At 49.8% G+C, this 26202-nt stretch overlaps 3 protein-coding genes across 6 annotated transcripts in view; 2 read left to right on the top strand and 1 right to left on the bottom strand.

Annotated features, from left to right (window-relative positions):
• The window catches only part of PHB2 (prohibitin 2), a gene marked incomplete at its 3' end in the record, with an annotated part of 171503 nt that extends 160707 nt beyond the window's left edge, over positions 1 to 10796 (top strand). Inside the window, exon 9 of the mRNA XM_083798684.1 lies at positions 6243 to 10796. Within this exon, the coding sequence (XP_083654810.1) occupies positions 6243 to 6258 (16 nt within the window). The remainder of the gene's footprint in view (positions 1 to 6242) is intronic.
• Positions 10620 to 13987, bottom strand: PTMS (parathymosin). Its single transcript, XM_083798800.1, has 5 exons — positions 13678 to 13987; positions 13165 to 13236; positions 12379 to 12460; positions 12152 to 12216; positions 10620 to 11582 (listed from the first exon to the last, which is right to left on the bottom strand). The coding sequence occupies exons 1-5, from the start codon at positions 13723 to 13725 to the stop codon at positions 11532 to 11534; spliced, it is 318 nt and encodes a 105-aa protein (XP_083654926.1). The 5' UTR covers positions 13726 to 13987; the 3' UTR covers positions 10620 to 11531.
• A 4957-nt stretch (positions 13988 to 18944) lies between these two features.
• Positions 18945 to 25898, top strand: MLF2 (myeloid leukemia factor 2). 4 transcript variants are annotated; one of them, XR_014572359.1, is made up of 9 exons: positions 18983 to 19324; positions 19838 to 19909; positions 20942 to 21068; positions 21436 to 21471; positions 23010 to 23063; positions 23803 to 23928; positions 24286 to 24445; positions 24537 to 24777; positions 25314 to 25898. XR_014572359.1 is itself a non-coding variant. In XM_083798743.1 (7 exons), exons 1-7 carry the CDS (start codon positions 19275 to 19277, stop codon positions 24713 to 24715), a joined length of 732 nt encoding a protein of 243 aa, XP_083654869.1. In that variant the 5' UTR covers positions 18945 to 19274; the 3' UTR covers positions 24716 to 25898. The 4 variants fall into 4 exon arrangements, 1 of the variants encoding a protein (XP_083654869.1); XR_014572357.1 differs by lacking the exon at positions 19838 to 19909 and having other exon boundaries at positions 18948 to 19324; XR_014572358.1 differs by lacking the exon at positions 19838 to 19909 and having other exon boundaries at positions 18948 to 19324; positions 24537 to 25042.
• The last annotated feature ends 304 nt before the right edge of the window (positions 25899 to 26202 follow it).

The raw sequence follows: 26202 nt of genomic DNA, 5'->3' as shown, positions 1-26202 counted from the left end.
CTGACTTTTTAAGGTGGTTTATGGTTCATCTGAAGACTTTAATTGACCTAAGAAGCTGTGCTGTGACTTGAAGACTGTGATATCAGCCGCACGACTTGAGATCAGCTGGTCTGAGTGTTCACCAAAAAGGAGCTCATTTAACATGTCCTGATTGCTGTTTGCCCAGAGCTAACAGCAACAGCTAGCAGCTAACACCTCGTACCTGGTCAGCATTAACTGTGGAGAAGTGTGTAAATCTGTGGTCTTTCAAAAGTGCTCCAGATCCCTCCTGGAAGAGAGATGGGATGCTGCTGGATCCTCTTTGGACATTCACAGCTACCTACAGAGATGGTGATGGGTATCGGCACCTTGGCCAATGTCTAGTTAAAGGATATCTATGATGCCACAAGATGTGGGTTTGCGACCCAGAGGGTAACGCTGACAGTGGAGGTGGGTGATGGAATAACAGCGATGGTTCTGTGGGTGCCAAAAGAGACAGAGGCTGATCCAGATATGCCAGGCGCAGATCCCCAAGGTTGCTGTTGCTTTCAACTGACAATACAGCGACTATGCTCCTCAAAGAAACACTGCTACAGAAGGATGTGCCTGCTGCTCATGGGGCTCAAATCCTCTCTCTGTCTTACTCTAGGCAGTAGCGTGGGTCTCTGACACAGAAGAGGCACCTTGAAAATGTTTCGGATGCTGAGGGATGAGCATTGCACAGATCACAGAGGGCGTCTGGCTATAGGCTTAGTCACACGTGTCCCGAGGAACTGTGAAAAAGTAGATTTGGTCCATGTGCTGTGTTTCGACAGAGCATCATGCCAGGAGAACATGAGCCTGTAGTTTATGGTACACTGGAGCTCTGAAGGCTACAGGCAAATTCCACTTATTAATAAAAAACATGCTTTTTTTTTTTCCTTAGTAGGAAAGCTAGGAATGAGATAGAAGAAGATGGGTAACTAAAGGAACGTGTGATGCTATGAAAAATCATTTGCAAAAGAATGCAGCTCCTGGGAAGGTTCATGTGGATGATGGCTCAGCAGAGAAGGGGAGTAGAGCAGTGCTTCAGAATACTGATAAAGAGAATAAAGTTTCTCTGCTTTGGTGATCGCCAACCACTTTGTTTTGAACAACGCGAGGGAGGGAGATGGTGCATTCTTAAACTGAAAGGGTTCATTGTAAACCAAAATGGATTTATTTTTTTATGGTTTAGTTTTCAACTGGGTCAATTCTCTGATGCTCATCAATGTTGACAAAAGGGAGGCGGCAGGAAAGAGATGAAAGGAAAGATGGGCTCGCCTGTTTCTGCAACACTGCATTTACACTGGATTAACATGGCTGTGTGATAGACTGAAATTCGGAGTGTGGTGGCAGCTGAGCTGGTTTTTCAATTTCTTCCCCATTTGGCACCTCATGGCAGGTAGCAGCCTGCCTCATTTGATAAGATTGCCCCTACTGCCCCACTAAATAAAAATACAAAATCAAATCAGCCCACTTGTTAGTCACAGAATCACAGAAGGATTAATACAGAAGGGACCTCTGTGGGTCTCCACGCCAACCCTCTGCTCCCAGCAGGGTAACTCCAAAACGAGATCAGGTTGCTCGGGGCCTTGCCCAGGCAAATCCCAAACATCTCCAAGCACAGAGATTCTCCAGCATCTCTGAAAGCCTGTTCCACTGCTGAAACACCCTTACAAGAGAGGCTTTTCCTTGTGAAGTATGAAGGTCTTTTGTCGCAAACTGTGCTCCTTGTCTCTTGTCCCGTCTCTGTGCCCCTGTGAGAAGACTCTGGCAGTGTCTTCTCTCTAAACTCCTTCAGGTATTAGCAGACAGCAATTAGCTCCCCCTTGGCCTCCTCTCCTGCAGGCTGAACTAACACCCCTATTTATGTCCTCCATCCCACAACCACCTCAGGGCCCTTTGCTGGTTTTGCACCACCCAGAGCGTCAACATCTCACAGTATTGCAGATGTGGTTTCAATGTGCCATGAAGATGGGATTGATCACTGCTTGATATATTTTTGTTAATAAAGCCCAGCTTATGGCTAGCCCTCACCAGTGCAAAGACACCTTGCTGGCTCTGCTACCATTATGGCGCATAAAACAGCTTTTGTTGGAGATAGAACTGGCTCTTAGTTATCCTCAAAGGAGGCTGGGACAAAAAAGGCTGTAACCAAATACCTATGTAATAAATTCACAACTGGGGTGGGACCTCCCATGTCACAACGAGGTCTGGGAGAGATCTAAGTTCTCAAGATGTAGCTCCAATAAACTAAATTCATAAAAATAAAGGATGTTCTGCCAGGAGTTAGTCAACGGGATTTAGCAATTTAGCAATTAAGGTCACATGAGGAATATATATTTTTAAGCTCATTTTTTGGGGCGTTGGTGTAGTTTACCATTTTTCCTGGTTCTAGGAATTTTTGTTTGCAGATGTCAGCTCCTGTTCTCCGGGAGGTGAATGACCCACGCTGAGCACCATTCACTCTGCTGGCTTCTCTGTCAGGCTTTTCTCAGAAAGCCACAAGAGACCAAAGGACCCTCTCTGGCTGTACAGTGTGCGTGAGAGTTTAAGACAAAGTGGCCAATGTTTTTGTGTCCCATGTAAGTACTTTAGAGCCTTTGCTGATGAAATGAAAGCGGCCCTGAAATTCACTCTCTCTGAGATTCCAGTGCTAGGCTGCCACATGATTTGTTCAACATCCAAATGATTTCTGGTGTCCATGGTTGTTTCATGCTGCCAAAATGTGGTTAGGAGGGCTTCACAGCTCTGCAGGTGTGACTGTCTCTCCTGGCGTGGTGTACACTTCATGTTTGGCAAGGTTAATGGGAAGCAACTATGGACCCCTGGTAAAATCACACTTGGCATTAAAACATAAGGTTATATGTTGGGTAACAAAGTATGGGAATCACACTTCCAGAACAAGATGTTGAATCCTGGGAAGCAAAGGCTCCAGGGAGGGAGGCACTTGACAACATGATGTATATAATGGGATCTCCAAGAACGAACAGATTGTGTTACCTCTGTTTACAGCACAAGTTACTGGAATGTGTCCATAATTCAAAAAGGATGTGGAAAAATGGAAAAGGATTTAGCAGGGTGATACAAAAATAAAACCTGACTTGGGGACTAGAAATCTTGCTTTCAGACGTACAGGGCTTGAGGAGTTTGATGTATTTTACCTAATCCAAAAGTACTACTGGTGAGCTCAGGCAAGTTTAGTGCAAATAAACAGAAACCCGTTTTACACATCATATAGATGGTAGAATTATTGTTGGAGGATGCCATGAAGGTCAAGAGTATAAATGAGTTCAAACAGAGATTAGGTAATTTGCGGAGGATCAATTCTTCACTGGCTTTTGAATATAATGGCCTGGGTATGACTGCCAGCTCAGGATGTCCTCAACTCTGGTTTACAGGAAGCTCCTATATATGTCTTGTCTCTCATTGGCTCATCTTCAGGATTGTACATCAGGATCGTACATTATAGCAGAGCACCAGACTAGAGAGACCACCGGTCTGATCCAATACAACCATCTTCATGCTCTTACATTTGCGATCTGTCATTCATATTTTCTCCCCATGAATGAGAAGATGTAAAACACCGGCAGGTTCTCTGCTGTGGTAGATGAGCATTACGACAACCAGTGGCTCGAAGTTAAAAACAAAATCTAGCTGGAAATGAGGTTCATGTTTTTCACAGCAAGGCTCTGACATGGGAATAACTCTTGTGGTGGCCTCTTCACGACCTGCAGACTGTTAACATGAAAAATGTTTGAAGGCATCTTCTTGCTCAGCCCTGGGATATGGGACTCCCTGCTGAAACACAGAAGCCAAGCAAGGTGATCACCATCATGAGAATAAAACACTATCTATTCATATTTCTGCAGGCTTCTCCCTTATTCACAGCCCTGACTGGAGGTCCTCCCTGGTGGTGCATGCAGGCCCTTTTTAAGACTCAAAAAAAAAAAAAAAAAGAAAAAAAAAAGCCAGCTGGTCTTGCTCCACAAGAAAACACCAAGCACTGGGCTGGGAAACTGCAGAGGAGCGTGATTGCTGAGCTGAGGCACATAACCCAGAGGGAGAAGGAAGGGCGAGGGATCATGGACTCAAATGAACAGAGGTAGTGGTAAGTGGGTGTGGGGACTTTCCCCCGAGTTTAGAAGGGAGATGCTGTTTTTTCCCTAGCTACAGGTGGTCAGAGGGCTCACTTGTTCCAGACCTGAAGAAGCTTTAGGGGTTTCTTTCTTTTTTTTTTTTCTTTTTTTTTTTTTTAATTTATTACTCTAGTTTTCTTCTGTCTGTTCCTTACTAACTTAAGATAAAAGGCACTCTGAAAGACTGGTAAACCCAAGGGTTCTGTGTGTGCCCATTGTAAGAGCAGATCAATTTGTGCAGAGGGGGAAATATGGGTAACATTGTCCAGTCATGAGGCAAGGTAAAGCTCAGTATCTTTAACAGAAAAGGGTGCTACAGTCAAAACACTGGCACAAGAATTAGGGAGGGGAAAAAAAAAAAAAAGGTGAAAAAAAAAAAAAGGCACCAAGACTAACAGCATTTCCTGCCCTGGTTTGTGAAAAACAAACGTTTGGGTGGATGTACAAATATGACCTAGAAACCTTCCCAGGTGCTTGAAGGTGGGAATCCAATCTAAGACACTCTCTTCCAAGTTTGCCTTCCCATCCCAACACCACTGGGAATGACTGCCCCTGCTTTACATACGCACCCAAGTACACGGTGAGTGTACTCTAAGACTCTAAGACTCTACACAGGGGATCCAATGTGGGAGGGAATGCTACTGGGAAAGAGTCTAAAACCAGCTACAGATGAGGAGACTGCAAGTGACTTGAATGTATACATGCCTTTCGGGTGGAGAGACTTTTGGACTTGCGTGGGTGGATCCCTCCCTGGCTACAGAAGAAGAGATGTGAGCCCTGGGATTAGCAGAGCCTTCCCACAAGTCTTTTAAGGCTCCTGAACATGTGCAAGAGGCTCACGGGAGCTGTTCTGTTCAGCCTTATCTTCCAGACAACCTTCCTCTGACAGCAAAAAACGAAACAGATGAGAGAAGGGTATAGGTACACTGCGCCTGATGCAGCTGATAGTATGATACAACCCCAAAGAGGCTGTTTTTTGAGAAAGGACACACTGAATGAAACATCCCTTTTCTGACCCAGAGTTGTTCTCGTTCCAAACAAAAAGCTTAGTAAGAGCTGTGCTGGGCCGGGAGAAAGCTCTTGGAGCAGATGTTAGGAAAGTAACACACTGTCTCATTTAATAGAAATAGATCCAAGTGAGGATGGGTCTCCTTCCAGGTTCCCTAGACCTTCCTTGGGCTCTCTAGGCAAAGGACTGTTCTTCCTGGAAGCCCAAGAGCAACCTCAGTGTGTTCAAATCACTCTGTGGATGAACGGCCAAGACAAATCTGATGCTAATTGGCCACACGGGGACTTCTCGGTTACTCAAGTTTGAGTTAGGCATGATCAGAGTCATTCTTGGTTCCTCCAGCAAGCGAAACTTAGATGACTGTTCATAGTTTTTTGTAGCAAACATACCAAATTCGTTGCCACCAGGGGGCACTTTAGGCAGGACAGATGTAGCCGTGTGCTTACAGGACTCCAATTCGTCTCCCACTAACGAATCCCTTTGAGAGGCTTAAGAAAAACAGCGTAAGGTGTAGCCTCCAAGCTGAAGTACGTATCAGTTTAAGCTACATGTGGTTGTGCTGCCTGTTGTCTTGGAATGGCGCTCTGTTTCAAGCAGGAGCATGGATCCTGAAAGAAGAGATGGAGGCTTAGCCTTCGTGTACCAGATAGTGCAGGAGCTGAGCACTGAAGACTCCCCGGCCACAAATGGGAGACGGTAGGTCAGGGTTTGTTCTGGAAACCCTTTAAAACATAGAAAAACTGAGATGGAGTGGGATCCTCTCCCAACAAGAAGCTGCAGTCAACACTGTTAGCAGTGCCCTACAGCAATGCTTATTTTATTTCTGCAGCTACGAAAGGGGATCTGCAGAAGACCCTGCAGTATTTCGTATGGGCAAAACCTCAGGGGTCATTTGAATTACGAGGCTAGATTTCCCAAATTTCTCTAATGAATCTTCTGTGAAATTTTCCTTGTGGAGAATTGGCAAATTCCTAGCTCAAATTTTGGTCCACATCTACCACACTGGTATCTCAGGAGATCAGGAGGTTTGTTGGAGCCACATCCAACAGCCTCAGATGGTTTTGAGACTTCGGATATCACATAGGAAAAAAAAAAGGAAGTGACATTTAAGAAACAGTCCTTCATGAAGGAAAACAGCAAATAGCCATAACTTTTCAGATATGTTTTCTTGTTTGCTTATGGATGAGCCTAACAGAGTGCTGCCTAAATTCATGATCTGGAGTGCTGACCAGCAGACACTCTTTTGTGAAATCATTTGGATGTGCAATAGCAGAAAAGTTGCCGAAGGATGTTTCAGGTAAGGGTCTTTGAAGATTTTCATAACAAATTATATACCATCGTTGTGTTTAGTTCCAAGGTCTGATCATTGTGTTTGCCTTTGTACTGAGGTGGTGCCTAAGCTTCAAAAAAAAAAAAAAAAAGAAAAAAAAAAGGTTTCTGACATTTTCTGACATTTTTGGTACCTAAAACAATGGATGAATTGCTGGAAGACCAGGGAAAGTCCAAGACATGACTCTACCTGAGCTGACAAAGAGTTATTGGGAGACACTTAATCACAGAGCCCTGGAAACTGACTATTTCTTGGTACATCTTATAGCCTTCACTGGTTTTAGGATCTCCAGTCTGGGATATACGAAGCCTCAGCAGCATTTGGCAACAAGATTCCTCATTGCAGGACGTGTGGCTTAACACCCTTCTGACATTATGACACCACTTCGTGGATTAAGCAACTAAATAGAGAAGAAAGCCTCCCGAGCCTCATTAGGACATTGGAAATGTTTGACCGGACTTTTTGAGGAAAAAAATAATGTACATGGTAGAGAATGTGAACTATAAATATCATTACAAAGAACTCTGGAGGTCTGTAGAATGTGCAGCTCCTACGGCCTCCCAGTGACAAATAACATCAGCTCCATGTTTATTTCTGCAGCTATGTAAAGGGATCCACGAAAGACCCTGAAGTATCACCTACAGCTCATACATAGTTTGCATGCTCGTCTGTCATCTTTAATGGGTGATTTGCAGCAAGTCACCTAAGCATCTGCTGTAGCCTGCCTGCAGCAGTACACCTGACGAGGCTGACGAGGTGAAGCTTATCTGCTGGGATATCGCAGCTCACGGAGGCTCAGCTAAGGAACGACTGTTGTGCATAGAGACTTCCAGCTGGGATGTAGGGCCTGTTCTTCCTGAACAGCCTGAGATGGGAATGCATCCTCTTCTCTGTCTGATTGAAAATGCCTCCCACAAGAGCAAAACTATACTTGATGACACCAAGCTTGGCCTATAATCCATACTGTGTGGCTAGGACCTTTGCATACTGACACCCTGGGTCTTTCCTCACCCCTGTGATTGCCCGTGTTTTGCTACAACAGTGAAAGCTCACCAGGAAACAAACCCCAAACTCATTCACTGGTGGGCAGTGCTCCAGTGCTGTCCATCTGTGACATGTCCCCAGTCTGAGCCCACACACGTAAACACAGAGTCCTTCCCTGAGGAAACACACAGCCATGAGCGTGTCTGTCTTTGACTCCATTCTTGAAATAAGGGAGAGAGGTGGGAGGGAAAAGTACATGGGCTTCTTAAGGATCTGGGAAGGCAAGTTCTTTTAGTTTCCCATATGGCGTATGGGAATTGGCTGAGCAATGAGACTCCTAAGCAGAGGGCCTAAAAAAGCCCCTTAGCCCAGAGAAGTGGTGAGAAGAGAAGTAATTTTATTTATTTATTTATTTTTAAAGCTAACACAACAGTGTGGTTATGGGCTTTCCTAAAGCAAGGAAGGTTTTCTCCTCCCAAACCAGCAGTGGCTGGAGGGCTTGCTTGTTCCTGGTCCGAAGCAGAGCTCACAATTCTGTGTGCGTGATGGTTTTGATTATGCCGGTCTTGTTTCATTTATTGACTCTAGCAGAGCCTGCAAGTGCACGACCTCCACAGCTCCCTCGAAGCAAGCAGTCCTGGAGGAGAGCTATAAAGAAGAAAGTCTCTGGTTTGCTGGTTCTGCTCTCTTGGTGGGAGCAGAGCTGCTGGAAGCTGGGAGCAGCTCCCACTGGAAGCAAGGAAGGGGCCATGAACACCAAACATCTCCTTGAGAGCTGTAACAACACTGATCAGCGCAAGAAAGCTGCTGAGAAATTTGCCTCCTGACAGCAAAACCTCTCTCAGACAAAACCACTGAGGGCTTTGATTGAAAACTGAGGTCCGGCCTACAGCTGCACTTGACGCGGTGGTGAGGCCTGACCGAACGGCAAGTCCAGCCCGTACACATTCCTGTGCAGACAGCCTCCTGTGCTTAATCCCGGCATGCGCCGACTTCTGGTGTGACCTTTGGACAGCACTGAGGGAGTCCTGTCTCCAGCTGATGAGGCTGGCAGATGGTCACAGGAATTAAATGAAATGAGTGGAGGATTAGCACAGAGCCGAGGAAGGTGAATAAGGCTCCTGCGAAGTGCCGCTGCTTCTGAGGAGGCACTGGTGAAGACGGACTTTGTTCTTGCATTGTTGACTTCATTGATTTCGCTGTGGAAGAAGAATTAGGCTCAATGGTAAAAGACTTCTTTGCAGGTCTAAGGAAAGGGAAGAAATTGTAATATCCCATTGTTATCTGTAGCCCTCAGCTCAAGTCAGCAATGATGTCCCACAGGACACGGAGGTGACCAAATGTGAAAGCAGATATTCTCCTAACTAGTTCTGTAGCTGTAGCTGTATCTTCTAACTATCCATAGGTAGTGACAAAGGTGTTTATTAAGACTGAATAAGGCGGAAGAACCAGTAGAAGCTGTGGAGCTGAGGACTCCATAGAGACGTGTAGAAACCGCCTGGCAGCCCTTCATGCTGGCAGCCCTCTGTCCTGCAGCATTTCCCTCGGAGGAAATGGGGAACGGCTGCTCGTACAGCTAGTGCTCATACAGCTAGCGCTGCCCTGACTTGCAGGTGCTGCCTCACTCACTTCTGGACGGTCAGATGGATAGAGCCAGGAGTACTGGTGTTGTACCTACATAAAAAAGTGGAGAACTCTCTACGCTTTCTCATTTGCAAGTATATTCTTCACTACTCATAGTATGGCACTGCTGCAGTGGTGGGGAAGATACATGAAAATAGGAATAGGCCTCTGTAGAAACCGGATTATCTTCTAATAACTTATCTTTGGTACCAAACATTAAAAGGTGACTGGTCAGCAAAATTTTGGGGGGAATCCTGAGGACTTGCTCTAATGTGAAAGTATTTTGAAATGAGCAGGGACTGGAATCCATCAATTTTTAAAATGGAGCAATAGTGGGAATATAAAATTGCACAAGTGCAGTTAGACGATACGTGCAAGTTGAATCAGCACATTCATCATCATGCCCAAGGCGAGCGGGAGCAGGGAGAGGCGTTGCGAGTCGGTCTGATGCAAGAGCTACCTGCTTTTGAAATGCTGTTCACCGGGGAGATGGCCCAAATGGCTGTGGCTGCAGCTGCCAGGGGAGCTTTGTGGCAGCAGGACAGAGCTGCGGTGAGCACGGCCTTTGGAGAGGAGCACCAGGGCTGAGACGGGTCCAGACCCAGCAGAGCCTACAGCAGCAAATGTGGGCAGCGGGAGCAGCGCGCCTCCACCCCGGGGTGCAGCCAGATCCCACCAGGCAGGCACGCACCTCGCTGAGGCCTCCACGCGTGCGAAGGGGCTTGGCAGTAGCTGTGCCATTTGCACCATGCTTGTGTCCCTCCGTGCCCTGATCCGGTCCTGCAGCCAAACACGGACGTTTGGATAAAACAACGATTGATGCTTTGCATCTCCAGAGACTAGCAACTGTTTGTGCTGCCAATATCTCATCTGTTGCCGCTGTTGGACATGCACAAAGCCGCTGATGCTCAGACAAAAGTTGGTATTATTTACAGCTCCCAGTCCTGGTTGCTCATTGTGTGATTGCCAAAACAGAGTTTAAAAAGGAAGAAACACTAACGGCAACTTTAAAGGTCTCCAAAGATAAAAGACAAATATTTGACAGATCTCTCCCAGGCAGCTGGTGGGACAAAGAAGCGAAGCTCTTGCCTCTCTAAACACTTTCCTTTCATTCTGTGACTGATGCTGCATGGGTCATGCTTGATGCCAGCCAGGGCAGGGATGCCGTAGAGGAGCACTTGCCTGGGCACAGCAGCCACAGCTTAGGCTCACTTTCAGAACCTCTGTTGTCTGGTGAGGAAGCCTGATTTTGGTTTCAAGAGCTTCAGAACAGCCCTGGAGCTTTACATTTGTGGCATGTCCTCACTCAAGTGCCTGCCAGATGGAGCAGCTCAGGAGGGAGGAAGCAGAACCCATGCACACTGGTCTCCAGCATGCGGGGGCCATTCAAAGAATTACTACAGGTCTTTTAACTGACGTAGGGCTGTCCTCGCCACCAGCTGCTGTCCAAACCATCATTTTTCTGCCAACCAACTTCCACGATTGGATCAGAACATAACCTAAGACATACAGACACGACCACCCACACAAGCTGTTTGAAATATTTTTAAACGCTTTTATTTACAGTGCTAGTTGAAAACAATATATATATTTATATCTATCATCCTCGTGATGTCTGTGCCATAGAAAATGCTGTGGCTATATTGCCTTTAATTTACAAAAAATGGTCACAAGAGAATCTAAAGGGAAAAATGGAAATCAAAGTTTGGTCCCCAATTTATGTATCTCTTGATTCGTTTTAAAAAAGCCTCCAAATTAAAAAAATATGCAGTTATGATGAAATTCATATATAAAAACAACCCTTATCTTCTGAAAAATTCACGAGGGCCAGCTTGCTGTCTGTCATGTAAACTTGAAAAAAAAAAAACCTAAGATAAATCCCATCTCTGTGTATGGTTTAATAGAACCGTTATTTGCTTGTAATACTTTGTCTCTCAGGGTTCAATGGGAAAGCAGATGAGAGGAGGCCTAGGACTGGAAATGCACCATGAGATCTGTGCCTGCAGCCTCCTGGACTCAGGGAGAATATCTGACAGCAGGTCCCGGGAGCAGAAGCTGCCAAGAATCTCACTCTTACTAGTGAAAAAAAAGGGAGGGCAAGTGAAAAGGAATGGTAGGTGCTTGCCATGTGAAAAGCCTGGCCTATGGGCCTGGTAAGGTTATGCACTGGGTCACAATGGGAAACAATGAGATTCTTGAGGGAAGAGGTTTGTTTTTAAGTGGGGCACAGCTGGACGTGGAGGACTGGCATAATTCCAAGTGGGGAATGTCGTAGATGGGCTGGGATCTTCGGGTGGGAAGGAAACTGCTGTCTTCCCTGTTTGAGAGCATTTCTAACCTTTCCTCATCTGAGATTGTGTGAAGCCAGAGGCTAATGGACAGTGCAAGCACAGGCTGGAATGGAGAAGGAGAGATGGACGGAACAGAGGAGATGGAAGGGGAAGACTCAAGCTGAAGACCCATTCTCTGTCTTCTGTCTCTTTGGATCCACTTCATCCTGCGCATCACAAAGAGGAGGAAAAAAAAAGGAGTTACTGCCAGTCATCATACCAAGACACACAATTTCTCCACAAAACTCTTACTGCTGTTCTTTCCTCTGTATGGAAATCTCTGCCTGGCCCACCCTAAACCCACTCCTCTTTAAAACATCTTTGAGTGCCAAACAACTGTTCTGTTGGTGGCCACAGTTAATATGTGGACAGCTCCATTTGCAGGAATACCTGCATTGATGCTTTCAGGAGGTGCAGCAAGCCCAGGCTCACATTCCTTCTTACAGACCCCGAGATCGACCCCTACAAATCCATCTTCTGGCCTGAAGCCCAAGAATCACAGGTCTTTGAGGGGTCATCATCCAGCACCTTAACTGGACCTGGACTCTACAACAAGCCCACCAAGTTTTAGCGTCCCCTTGCCACAACAGATTTGTTGACCCATCTGCTGCTGAAGCAGCAATGAGACGCAAGGCTGATTCGAGATGCTCAGCAACAGCATCCACATGGATTTCATCAGCACACAGCTGGCAACCTAGTACCTTCTCAATGCCATTACTCTCACACGATCACTCACCTCTTCCTCCTCCGCAGATCGTTTTTCTGCATGCCCATCCTGCTCTTGCCCATTCTCGTCTCCTTCTAAGCACAAAGAAAAGAGGAATCACGGATTAACTGAAGTAGCATTTAAGGCAATGTAATCTCAGTCAGAGGGCTCAGAGGAGGAATTTCCCTTTGCGATCTTTCATTCCCCCACAGCCTGATTACCCGCCCACATATTCTCCCTATATTAATTATACGTACCATCATCCTCATCGCCGCCTTCCTCTTCATCCACATCCTCAGGATTCTCTTCCTCATCCTCTTCGGCTCCATTTTCCTCATCCTGAATTAAACAAATCGGTCAGAGCAGAAATTGGCATCAGGATGACATTTCCATGAGCTCCTTGCTGCAAGAATTATCTCCACACCTCCAGCCACTTCAGACTCCGGTCTCAGGCGTGCATCAAGCGAGTGACCTCTGCACTGTTATTCAGACAACATCCTTCCCACTGTCCCGGTTGTCCCATGCAGCCAAAACCCTCCTCCCACCCTGCCTCCTTTACAAAACCAGTCCCCCCAGTCACTCCCCACCAGTACGGACCTCCGTGACACCCACCAGCTCGCATCCCGACAGGCTGCTGCTGTCCCATCCCAGCAATCCGAGCATCTCTCCGGCGTGCTCGTAATACATCTGCTACCACACTGCCTTGGACTTTCATCAGTCTGTGCTTTTCCTTGCTGGTCGTTCCTCCAGCCTTATCTTCCTTACGGAACTCGGGATGCCTGAGTGGGCGCAGGACCACATCCCCCCTGCCACCTCCTCCTGCTTGTCTCTGCTCTCCTCTCTTTTTTTCAGCTCACGAGGTCGTGCTGACTGCGCTAAGTCCTTCAAGGCTCGTTCCCCACAATTACCCGCCAGCTTGCTCTTCATTTGCCCCTCTCCTTTATGAGTTCTGCTCTTCTTTCTGCATCGCCCACGCTCCCCTCGGCTCCATCCCTCGCAGCGACCCCGGGGCTCACAGAGCCGCCCCCAGCACCAGCCCTCACCTCCACCACCTCCTTCTTCTTGTCTTTGTGGACCGCTTTCTCCTCCACCTTCTCCTTCTTCTCCTTCATCTCCTGCACGCGAGACGGGAAACACCATTGCAGCGCCCGGCGGCGGCCAGGAACACAGCCGGGCTGCCGGCCGTTTGCGTGTGCTGGCGTTTTTGGCCCGCGGGACGCGCGCGGCAGCACCCCGGGGCGCTGTGTGTGTGTGTGTGTGTACAGGGGGGGTGTTACGCGCGCTCTTTCGCCCACATTCCCGCCGCGCTCCTCCGCCCCCCCCCCCCCACCGCCCGCGCCGAGCGGCGCGCGCGCAGCCTCCCGCGCGCGGGGCCTCGCGCCCCCCGCCCCGCCCCGCCCCAGCCCCCCCATTGGCGGAGGCCCTCGCGCGCCCCCCTGCCGGCCGGGCGCGCGCGCGCGCGGGAGGGGGGTCGGAGCGCGGCGCGGGGCGAGCCGCAGTCCGCTCCCGGCGCGGGACGGGGGAGGACGCGCCCCCCCTGTCGCCGCGCGGCTCACCTTGGCGCTCAGCTCCGCCGGCGCCTCCTCGACGCGTTTCTCCGACATGCTGGCGCTGAGGGGGGGGGGGGGCTGAAGGAGAGGGGGGTGGGGAGCGGGGCGGAGGGCGGTGGGAAGCGGTGGTGGGGGTGCGCGGCGAGGAGCTCCGGGTCCCGGCGGTGCTGCGGCCGCGGCTCCCGCCCCGGGGGCCAAAGTACCAAGGGTCTGCCGCGATGGGGGGAATCCGGCGGCGGAGGGGATTTATACAGCGCCGGGTGACGAGGAAAGGAGGGACCTGGCGAAGGGAGGGGAGAGGGGACGGGCGGGAGGCGGAGGAGGGACGGAGGGCGGAGGCCGGCGGAGGAGCGGGGCCGCCAGAACAATGCGCGCCGGGGGCCGGCGCCCCCCCCCCCCCCCCCCCCACCTCACCCCGGCCCCGCGGAGCCTCGCCGCCTCGCGGCCGGCCCGGCCCCTCCCCTCCCCGCAGGTGCCCCGGAGGTGCCAGGGCGGGGCCGGTGCGGCGCTGGCGGCGTGCCCGGGGAGCCGCGAGGCCCGCGGCCCGCCTCACGCCGCCCCCCGCCCGCCGGCAGGAGGAGCCGCGGGGCCGCGCGCGTGCCGCGCTCCCGCCTGGAATTTTCCACTCGCGCCGGCCCCTCCCGCCCCTCCCAACGGCCGGGGCCCCGCGCGGGAACGGCCGGTGGGGGCGGGGAGGCGGGCTGTTTTTCCCGCGCTCTCCGAGGCGGAGGGGCGGGGCCCGGCCCGCGCGCGCGTCGGCGGGTGGGGGAAGGGCGGCGAGCGCGTCCCGCTTCCCCATATAAGGAGGGACTAAGGGGCGGGAGCCCCATTGGGCTATTCAAATGAGCCGTCTGCCTGGCAACAGGCTTCCCATTGGCTGCCGGCGGAAGGCCCTGTGAGGGGGGGGGGAGCAGGGGGGCGCGGGGGCGGTTGGTGCAACGGGTGAGGGGGAGGCGGCGGCTGACGGGGCTCGGGCAGCGGGGGGGCGCTGCGGGGCTCGGCGGTTGGAAGCCGACCCCGGGCGGCGGCAGCCGGCCTCGGGGCAGGGGCCGGGGGCCGTGTGGCGGAGCCGCCCGCCGGGAGCCGCTCGGTCGGCCGGCGCTGCCCCCTGCTGCCCGGCCGCGGCGCTGCGCCCCGGCGCTGCCTCCCTGAGGGGCTGGGGTTGTGGCACCCGCCTAGCCCCTGAAGGGGAGTGTGAGAAAGAGGGGGTGAATCACAGCGTGCGTGATGCGGGGGGACCCCGCCTTGTCCTTGTCTCCTCCGTAGCCACTGCTGCTCCCCTCATGGTCTGAACGGTGTGATCCTCCTAGCCACGTACAGCACACGGTGCCCCAAAGAAACCGGAATGTAACCCAGGCGCGCAGATCGAGATTAACACAGAACAAAGGATGAAAATACATGCGTTAATTACTTTTTCTCCTATAAACCCTTCTACCCAACTTCTTAGGTCTAGCTATCCGCATTCGAGCCCTGGTATTCGGTTCAAGTACCCCTCTTTCACCCCTCCTTCCTGCAAGAAAAATAGTAATTTCTGGAGCTACACCCAAAACCAGGAGCTCCAAAAATCGCCGAAGTGGCTGGACGTTCTCTCCTTCTGTTTGTCAGGAGATGCGTGACTCACGGCTCTGCTGTTCTTTGCACCAACCCAGATTTTCTGCCCTTATCTTTGCACGCTCAGCTACTGAACGCGCAGAGCTGCGCCACCGCATGTCCCTTCCTAGGGACGTTGTCGTGCTAGTGCACAAGCAGGCCTCGACACAACGTCGTGGAGGGCAGAACGCAAGGACTGTATCCAGCGATGTCGGCATGCCCAAAGCGCTTTGTTGACACAGGCGCCGCTCCCACAGATGCAAATTCACAAACAGCTGTTTGTGTAAGGAAAGTGTGCTTCCGGCAGCCTGTACAGTGGGGCCATTTGGTTCGCTCTACAAGCTGATATGCCGTCTGCGGCCTCTTCCTTCTCTCTCAGTACATTCAGCGTGCAGCCTTGCTTCTTCCTATCCACACTCTCCACCATACTCCCTTTGCAGTTTTTACCCAATTCCCTTGATTCTTTTGCCCATATTCTTCCCGTGGCCCTCTCCCTGTCTTCCCTTTGTGCCGTCCCATGTACAAAATTCAGCTCAGATACCCGTTCACATTATTCACATGTCCTGTTTTTCCCTGCATGCCTGTATCAAGTATGTTTTTCCACTTACATCCTGTATAAACTCCTCTTCATGCCTTGTGACATGCCTGCTTCTGCCTGCCCTTCAGATCCCGATGGTGGGATTCTCCAGGCTTCTAGTGTGCAATTGCTTCACTTAGGTCCTGAGGGCATCCCTTCAGTCTCACCTAACTCTTCCCCATGCCTTCTCTTCTTCCATCATATCTGTACCGCTCTACATTTCATCTGCTGGATCAGTTTACAGCTTTTCTCTGCTCCTCTCTCCCGTCTGAATTTTTCTTTGTTGCGTATGTAACGATACTCATCATGCGGTATGCAGATGCACGACCCTTTTCAGTACGTTCTGCAATCTTTGCTTCAAGTTGCTTTGCAAACTCAGCAGAGTGTATTCCATCCTTTTTGGAGTCTTATGTCCCTAGACAAGATGAAGGAGGTACAGAAGTTACATGATAAAAAGTCGTTTGGGAATATAGAGAATATGCATGTCTGCAGCCTGGAGAACAACATGAATGTAATTTTCTCTGTACAATAAATTAAAATTTTTATGGTGCATGCTGTTTGTGCTTTGTGTTTACATAGGTGTGTGCACGTGTACGCATACACGTTTGTGTACAGTGGCAGTATTTTCTCTCTGTCTTTATGTGCATTTACTTTTGTGAGTGTAGAAAGTATGGTATTTTTCTACAGATGTGTTTTAAGTTCGCATGTATGGCTTCATATGTGGCCATGGGATTGTTTATTTCTGTGGGCTTTCATGTGCGATAAGTATTTTTCTGCTTCTAGCTTATGCAGGGTGCATGCACCTAAAGTAAATATTTATACATTTTGTTTTAATAGTTCTTCCTAGTCCTGTCACTGCATCGTTTTACTGGGGGAGGGGAGTTTATAGTTTATGTTGAAGGCTGAAGCAACTCTGAGCAAACCCAAAACATACCAGATATTTTAAGAATTTTATTCTGTGAATTAACTCGTAAGTGTCATATACGAACATAGCTCATAAAACCCCTCCAAACTGTGTACTGAACAACAGAGCAGAAGGCCATGTATTTGCATTTGTTTTTCTTATATTTACATAAATTCAGACACAGAGTTTGTACCCTTTCACGTAAAGTGAAACCAGCAAAGTCTCAGTGTGAGGAGGGGATGTGTACTTTTATGTATTTAACACGCACTGTTCATCTTTCTATCCTGTTTCCATTAAAAATCAGGGAGATTAATAGTTTTGTTCATCTTTCGCGATGCCGCATCCAGAAGCCACGAGGAAATTTCCAAGAATTCAACCCCTGGACAAGCTTTGCATTGGGACATGGCTTCCTGAGAGTCCATGTAAATAAGCACTGCTGAGGGCTGGGAAGCAGTGTATGTAACACAGTGAGAGGAAACGAGAGGAGTAAAGGGGAGTGATTAAGGATGAGACCCAGCCTGTGAGAAGACTGGCAAGGGGAGGGAGGTTTCGAAACGGTGTTTTTGTGAACCTGCCTTCGCTAACACAGCACAGATGGAGGTCGTGGTTCTCACTCACAGTGTAACAGACGTGTTCTTAATACGAGCAAAATATTCCGAAAGCAATCACTGCCATGCAACACAAGCTGCGGGCACCCCGAGCTGGCTCTAGCATCCCAAATATGAACTGTCACACCTAAGGATCAGTTCAGAGCCGTCCTTCGCTCGGGACGCCCTTCATCGGAGGCCAGAATTAGGTGTTGGGTGAGGGTTGCGTAAGAGGCATGGATGAAGGGAACCAAGGAGGAAATGGCCGTGCGTAGCTCTGACTTTGGGTAACGAGGATTTCTTTGTCTTTTAGGCGTCCACAGGGGCTCTGGAATATTCAGATTTATTGAGAAGCTCTTTCTGTCTTCTTGGCCCAAATGACCAGGCCCTGGAAGAAGCAGGTAAAAAGGCACGATTTTCACCGCACTGTTTATTTACCTTCGCCACGTGACGCTCAGTTTGCTTTCAAAACGCTTGCACCGTGGCTGCCCCTTGGGCTGGCTGTGCTGCTGGCGGCGATGGGGATGTTCAGGGGGAGGGAAGCGCCCTGGCAGCAAGGCAGCGGTAGGCGGGAGAAGGTGGAGTTGGGGGCAGCGGCGTCATTCACCACTGCCATTTTGCCCTTCGCTCACCTCCTCCTGCCTGCTGGCTGAGCTCCTTCTTCCTCCCCTTCCCCCCCCATCCTCCTCCTCCGCCTCCAGCACAAACCTGGGCGGCTTAAAAAAGAACGGAAACGGAGGGACACGGTCAGCAGCTATTATTCGTGGCAGAAAAACGGAAACAGCCTGAATGGAGAGCGTGACAGAAGCAAGACGGGAGACCTGTTTTTTATGCCCCTCCTTTCCCCCCCGTGCCTCGTTATTCTATCCTATCAGACGGCCGTCGCTTGGTGCACGTTAGATGTAACGTACCAAGTACTATAGCGAAGCCTCGTGTACAAACAGCGTACGAAAATGCAGGTGCTGCATTTCTCAGAACTGGGAGCGTGTCCATGTTCCAGAAAAATAAGTAAATAAAAGGTTGCATTTCCAATTTCTCCTTCCAGGGTTTCACTCAGCGTTAGCCACCGGCTTAATCGTTTGCAGGCTGGACTCCCTCGAGGTTTGCCGGGCGGGTGGTATCGCTGGTAAGGCAGCCTTTGGTAACACGGCTTGCGCTGACACCACTAATTGCAAGGGCTGCCTGTACAGCTCAGAGGAAGAAGGCTCAGCCTCGGCCCCCCAGCCCTGGGAACCCAACCCTGAGGGCTGCCGGCAGCCTCAGGAAGAGGCGAGCAGCTGGCAGCGCCCTGCGCGCCCCTTCCCTTCCCTTCCCTTCCCTTCCCTTCCCTTCCCTTCCCTTCCCTTCCCTTCCCTTCCCTTCCCTTCCCTTCCCTTCCCTTCCCTTCCCTTCCCTTCCCTTCCCTTCCCTTCCCTTCCCTTCCCTTCCCTTCCCTTCCCTTCCCTTCCCTTCCCTTCCCTTCCCTTCCCTTCCCTTCCCTTCCCTTCCCTTCCCCCCCCCGCTCCCTCCCGTCACCGCCCCCGCGGCCCCGCTGCCCGCCGCTAGGGGGCGCGCTCCCGGCGCCGGGGGCGGGTCCTGGGCGTCACTTCCCCCCCCCCCCTCCGGCAGCGCCGGGCCGCCCGGGGCCGTGTGCGCGTGCGCGCGGGGCGAGCCGGCCGCTGCGGGCGGGGCTGCGGGCCGACATGGGAGCGCGGCCGTGAGGCGCCTCCGCCTCCTCCGCCTCCTCCTCCTCCTCCTCCTGCTGCCGCTGCTCCTGCTGCCGCTGCCGCCCCCTCGCAGGCAGGGCAAGGGGCGCGGGGCCGGTGCCGGTCTTGTCCCGGCTCCGGGGGGCGGCCGCGGCGGGGCGAAGCCGCCCGTGAGGCGTGCCGGCCTGCTGCTCGCCCCGCGCGGGCCGCGCTCGGCCCCCTGCCCCCCTGCGCGGCGCCCGCCCCCGGCCGAGGGAAGCATGTTCCGGCTGATGCGGGACGGGGAGCCGGAGGACCCCCTGTTCGCCATGTGAGTCGTGCCGGGAGCGCGCCCCGGGGGGCCGGGGGGGTGCCGGCAGGCCGGGGCGGTCGGTGGGAACACAATGCAGCGGTGCGGGAGCTGGCCGGGGAGGAAGAGGAGCGGGCCTTCGGCGGGTAGCGCGGGGGGGACAGCCGGGTCGGTGCCGGTCTGATTTCGGCGCTGTCAGGGTGCGTTCCTAGAGGAGAGCGTCGTTAAAAGAAAGTAGGCCAGCGCGCCTCGTAGCCGCCTGGCCAGACGAGGGGTGGGACGCCTGATACACCTCTGTGCTTAAGGCTTCCTGCTCGGTAGGATCCCCGCTCCGACGGGCGATGCCTCCTCGCCCGCTTGTTAGCCGCCGGTTCCGCGGAAGGCGGAGAAGGCTGCTAAAGGAGTTGCCAGGTTGTGAGGAACTAAATAAAGAGAAAGGCAGTAGTTTTGAAATATAAATCTTGAAATCCACCGATGGTCCCCAGAACTGTTCTTGGTGTCCCTTTTACTTGAGTATTTTTTTTCTCTCTGCAGGCCAGATACTGGTTGTTATTAATAAAACTCGCAAGTTCTTGCCAAAGCGGATAAGGATTAGGCTGTACTACAGTAAGAGATTGTTTTCATTAAATATGGGACTACTATAAATTTGGTGGAATTTATGTAGGAGAAAAAAAAAGTCATTTTTATAAAAGTGGTGATAATCAAGAACTTTATCAGCTGTAATCGAATTAGTAAGAGAGGAGACCTTGATGTCTCAGTTAGTCACAGAATGAGTGTATGTTCTTATTGATGTGGCGGGCATGAGTCTGGCTTTTATTATGCAAAGTATTTCCAGTAGAGACAGAAAAGTATTGGTTTGTGCTGGGTGCTTTTGTGATCTCAGGAAGCTATATGCTGTTCAGGTTATTCATGCTCAGGAGGGATAAATGCAGACCATAAAATGCGCAGAGAAACGCTATGGTATTTCCCAGACTCTTTACTGTGGCTGCCGTCTTTTGTGACAGTTTGTGCCTCTTCTTTCTCTCTCCTTGCTTTTCCAGCACACATGAGTATGTACAGCCATCAAAGTGAAGGCTACAGAAGAAAGAAAGGAAAAGCATTTAGGGACCCTAATTATTGTTTTCTTTCATTCTCACACTGAGACGTGGACCTGCAAAAGCTTTGTGATCTCAGCCTTTTGCAGGTGTACACGTAACATCACAGGAAAATAGCAGGTGGAGATGATTTGGGGCAGAGGGATATCAAACAGTGTCATGGCGTACAGCATATTCTGGAGGTTTCAGTCCTTGTTTTTGAATGTCTTTGTGCACAGGTACTTAAAGGGATAAAAAACAAACAAACAGTAATTACAATTGGTATGGCCTTAGCCATGCTTAGCCCAAAAGGAGCAGAACACTAAACTGCTACCGAACAGACATCAGTTAGCACATGAGAAACAAGAAAAGAATGAGATATGGAGGTTTTTTCCAGCCACAGGGATCACCACACATAACGTTGAGTTCTTGGGGTTCTGGATTTTCAGCTTAAAAAGTACAGGCACAACTGCATCAGAGAAACTCTGTCAGAACAGGTGTATTATGCAGGGCTTTGTCTTCTGTCATCCTTTCCTCACCGCTGTTCTCCCAACCTTTTCAAAAGGGACCCTTTTGCTATCCACCGGCAGCATATGAACCGCATGTTCTCTGGAAGTTTTGGGTTCGGCCCGCTGCTTGGCATCACAGATGGGACCACACCTGGGGCGCGCCAGGCTGGCCGTAGGATGCAGGTAAAAGCGGGGATGAGTACAGGGTAGTATTTCTGAGAAACTGACAAGGCAGTTTTCTACCATTACCGGGCTGGGCATGCCCCTTGCCGCCTTGTGTTAAATGGAAGGAAGGGAAGGCATACATGTTATTTCTCAAGGCCATAAATCAATAAAACTGGGAGTAATTTAGAAGCATTACTTCCATCTGATTTGTTAGCAGTGATACGATTTGAACCATTGTGAGTCCGTGGGACACTTTCTTAACTTGTGTGTTGGGTCTGAGTGTTCCCAGTTCTGTTTCCAAGAAGCGTGAAGGTGTTCTGGGGAGGATGTAGTATTTGTCTGTTGCAAGATCATCCTCTATTCTGTTTTTCTGTTGTCCTGGCAGGCAGGAGCTGTTTCTCCCTTTGGGATGCTGGGCATGGTAAGTACTCGTTTTTTCTGTGCCAAGTTTGAAGCTTCACAAATAGTGGCTTCATACAGAGATTCGTTAGTACTCTGTGCAACTAGTAGCTAAAACGTGGGCAAGACCGTGTGTATCTTATATATAGTAGATGGTGAGGATGAACAGTGAGGGTGGGATGGTGTGAGGAGACCAGAATGAGCTCTGTTTGCCTTCAGATTTATAGTAAATGGAGTACTGAAGAGGGTATTGAACTGAAACTGAATGTAGCTGGCTTTTCTTGGACCTCTTGCAATGAATTGCGATATGACTTTAGGCCTTTCGCTTGTTCCCCGCTAATGTTTTAACCCGGCCAGTGAGCTGTTTTAGAGGAGAGAATCTGTTTATATGGATGGGCTGTATCTGAACCTTGAGCAGAGAAGAGCTCTAAAGCTGTTCCAGCACAATAGTTAGTAGGAATTGGGATAGTTAATACCCAGGAGGAGCAGAAAGTCTCTGAATAACCTCATATGTCTAAAAAGAAGCAACAGATACATTTAGAGATCGCGGGGGGACTATGACAACGTAAGGAAAAGCCTTGGCCATCACTGGGCTGAGGTGATTATTGAACCTCCTTCGCCAAGGGCGTTGGGTGGAAGAGCCAACAGAATAATTGAGGGGAACAGGACTGGAATGAGAAAGGTGTTCTCACGTACGTACAGCCATTCTTGGAGCATGCTGATCTGTCATCTACTGAAATAATACAGTGGAAATAGGTTATTACAGATCCAGCAGCTTCAGCTGCCTTGCGGGATTGCCTCAGCGAAAGAGGCTAGCGTCCTGGAGTTGTTCTAGCTCACAAAAGGATTAATAATACAAATAGATAGACTTCAAAGGATTATAACGTTGCATGTGAGTACTGGTCTGCTGAAAACAAGAACAAGAATCTACTCGAGGAAGCAAAAAATAAAAACAAAAAATCAGCACATTTAAACTGACATCGTAATTTTGTGTACGCATTGCGCAATTAACCTGTGAGACCTGCTGGCCCGGTATGTTACTGCAGCCTGTAGGTTTACAAGATTAAAAAATGAGGTGTTTATAGGGGAAAATAAGAAAAGCCATTATGTTAGGAAGAATATAATCTATGGAAAATCCCATGTGGTTTAAATTAATTGTTGATACTGATGAGGTGAAAACATCCCTGAGGATGACTGTTTTATGGTTAAGTCCGCTTTAGTTCACATCCTGAGATTTCCTCTCTTAACTTCGCTGAGTGCCTGGATTCACAAACCCCAGTTCTTCAGGAGTCAGACTCCAACTGAAAGAACACCCTTTGTCTTGTCCAGGGATCTGGAGAACTAGAACATCTGGGCTATGCAACCTGAGAGACTGGAGAGAACAGCAACTATAAATCCTCTTTTTTTCTGAACTACTTATAGAAAGGGAAAATAACAAATTGGTTTTTTTTTCATCTTCTTGGACATCAGTTTCATGTCCCTTGCAGACAGCTTATTGTAGTTCTTTTCTCCTGTATCCTTCCAAGCTAACTGTTCCTGTGCTCTCTTCTTTTTTCTCAGGCTGGTGGCTTTATGGATATGTTTGGCATGATGAATGACATGATTGGGAACATGGTAAGAACCCTCAATGAATCAGTCTGTATTAAGGGGGGAGTACTGAAGGTGCTCCTGCCATCCTCTCTTTTGTCTCCCCCCTTATTGTGCTGCTTTTGTGTTGGCTGCACTCAAGCTGCTAGGGTGGCAAAGGCGGTGACTCTTGTGTGCTGACCAGGGTGAAACGACAGAGCTTTTTCTTGGGGCATACCTGCTGTGAGTGCAGTGAGGAGAAATTGGGTAGGAAGGAAGCGTGGGGGTAGACTTGTTCAGAAAGAAACAAGAAGAGCTGTTCTCCAGAAAGGTGGACCCATGAGAATGACACTCAGAATCCCAGAATGGTTTGGGGTTGGAAGGGACCTTTGGAGGTCACCTGGTCCGCCCCTCGGTTCAAGCAGGGACACTTGGAGCAGGTTGTCCAGGACCATCTCCAGGTGGCTTTTGAACATTTCCAAGGAGGGAGACCACAGAACATCTGTGGGCAACCTAGAGTTAGAGTGCTCAGTCACCCAGACAGTGAAGAAGTGCTTCCTGGTGTTTAAACAGAACCTCTTGTGTTCCAGTTCGTGCCCATTGCCTCTTGTCCTGGCACTGGACACCACTGAGAACAGCCTGGCTCCATCTTCATTGCATTGCTGGAAGAGCTGGACAGTCTTCCTTTCGTAATTCCCTCTTGCTTAATTGTACAGAGAGAGGCATAACTGCAATCTCTTCTTCCCTCCCTTTTCTTCTTTACGCCATTGCTCGTTTCCCCTTGCAGGAACACATGACAAATGGTGCTAACTGCCAGACGTTTACCTCCTCAACTGTCATCTCCTATTCCAACCTGGGTGATGGGCCCAAAGTCTATCAAGAGACCTCAGAGATGCGTTCAGCACCTGGCGGGGTAAGAGAGAGGCTACAGTGTGTCCTCCCAGCATGAGGCTGCTGGTTTTGCTGACAGTGAATAGATCTCATTTGGTGGCTCAGTGTTGGCCACCCACAGCAGTTCCGTTCTGCAGTCAGTTGTGGTTTGAGGGACGCATTGTGAGTCATTGAACCATGCTGAGGGCCATTGGGAAGGGATGGGAAGTGCTGGCGGGGGGGGGAATTCTTTTTTTCCCCTCATTATTTTGTTGCATCTGACATGCGGGGAATGGTGGCAGTGCAACGTGACTGAAGTACTATAGGCAAGAATCGGAGTGCCTTATGGGGCTGGGAGAATGAATTAAAACGTTGATCCTGCACACACATCTGCCCTCAGATCCGTGAGACTAGACGGACTGTAAGGGACTCAGACAGTGGCTTGGAACAAATGTCTATTGGACACCACATCAGGGAGAGAGCCCACATCATGCAGCGATCCCGGAACCATCGCACAGGTGACCAGGAAGAAAGGCAGGACTACATCAACATGGACGAAAGTGAGTACTGGCCACGTCCTCCTCCCAGCAAACCCAGAAGCCGCTTCCCCCTTCTTTCCCCAGCTGAGCTTGTTCTTCTTTCCTTACCTAGGTGATGCAGCTGCATTTGACGATGAGTGGAGGCGAGAGACATCCCGTTTCCGGCCACAGCGGGGCCTGGATTACCGACGTCATGAAGGCACCGGTGGCCGCCGGGCCGAAGGGACGCGTCTCGCGATCCAGGGCCCTGAGGATTCTCCCTCCAGACAGTCCCGTCGGTATGACTGGTGAACCCAGAGCAGACCTTGTGGGGGGTGCAGCGTGGTCACCCCCAAATCTATCTACACACTATTGTAAGTCTTAACAGGGGTTGACTTTTTTTGTTTCTTTTTTCCATGCATGGTTGCTTCTTAGCCGTATGGACTTTCTTTTAATTGCCCCAATCCTGTAGTATTTTGTAGTGTTGGGTGGAAGTGTGTTTTCCCAAATATTGTAAAGAGCGGAGGAAGATGGGAGTTTTGAGAAAATAATGTTCTGAATGGAGAAGTGGAAACTGTCGAAGTTAGTTTTGTCATCAAGAAAAAAGTGTGCTGTCAGCCAGAAGTGATGGTTGAAAAGGTATGAGATAATGTAGGACCACGATCTGTAGTGTTTATATTGTCATTCTGTAGAACTTTGAGAATGTTTACTGTCAAAACAGATTGAAATACAAATAAGTGCTAATGTCTGTTGTCCTGTGTTTTGAGGGTTCACTAGGATGTGATCTACTGCTTGAAAATCAGTATTTTGATCTTTAACCATCAAGTTTAAGATTGTCTTTGTCTTCTGTGCTGCTTTCTAATCACCACATACTCTTTTTATGTTCTCTCTTTGTTTCCCTTCCTCCCAGGTACAGACAGTGAAACTCTGAAGCCCCTTCAAAGCTCCACTTGGACCCTCCTCAAATTTAGTATTAACCTCCTTCCCACTTAAGAATTGAAACAAAGCAACTAATCTTCTGCGTTGCTCTTTTTTGCCCTGTTTGGGTGCTGCAGTGGGTCATGGAGAATCTCACTGATGTGCAAGGAACGTGTTAATTGCCCATTCCCTTTCTGCTCTCCCTTGGTTCTTTTCTGCCAGTAGTGGTGGGCACGAGGAGCTGCCACCTTGCCTCTTCCGTCCTTTCCACTCTTCCTGTGCTGGGTTGGGCTGGTTCTGGAGTTTGTGTTTAGTCCCCTGTGAAAGAGAGATGAGGGAATCCTGCTAGACCCCTGTGTTAGTCCCCTCACTGGGGCAAAGGCTTCTATTCCCCTCCTGGTCCTTGGTGCAGCTATGGAGAGAGAAGCAGAAGGATGTGTGTTTTAGAAAGGTGAGGAGCAGAACAAAAGCTGGATAACCTGTGGCCCCCCGACCTTTCTTCAGTTGGCTCCCCCACTTTTTTAATTTGTGGAACTTGTAACTAGATGTTTACTGAATAAAGAAACAAACTAAAGAATTCTTGGATGGTTTTTTACTTTCTGCTTATCTAATTGTTCCTGTTGTGGAATTAGGTAACCTCTTTCGTATCCTTAGGAAATAGCTGAGTAGAAATTCGGTGTCTAAGGCTTTTTTTTTTTTCTATAAAGCCTTCTTGTATCGTTGAAGTGAGATAATGATCAGTGACAACATGGAAATTGTAAAAGACCCAACAACCCGCCACTTGCAAAAAGACACTTTAATTGCTGTAGCTTCACTGCATGTTCAAGGGGAACTGTGGATGGTTTTTCTTGCTGCCTGGTCATCTCTGCAGCCCTAAATGA

Source organism: Anser anser (genome assembly GCF_964211835.1).
Source record: "Anser anser genome assembly, chromosome: 1".
NCBI classification, from domain to species: domain Eukaryota; kingdom Metazoa; phylum Chordata; class Aves; order Anseriformes; family Anatidae; genus Anser; species Anser anser.
The sequence above is the reverse complement of the archived record's forward strand: the minus strand, read 5'-3'. Positions and strand labels throughout refer to the sequence as shown.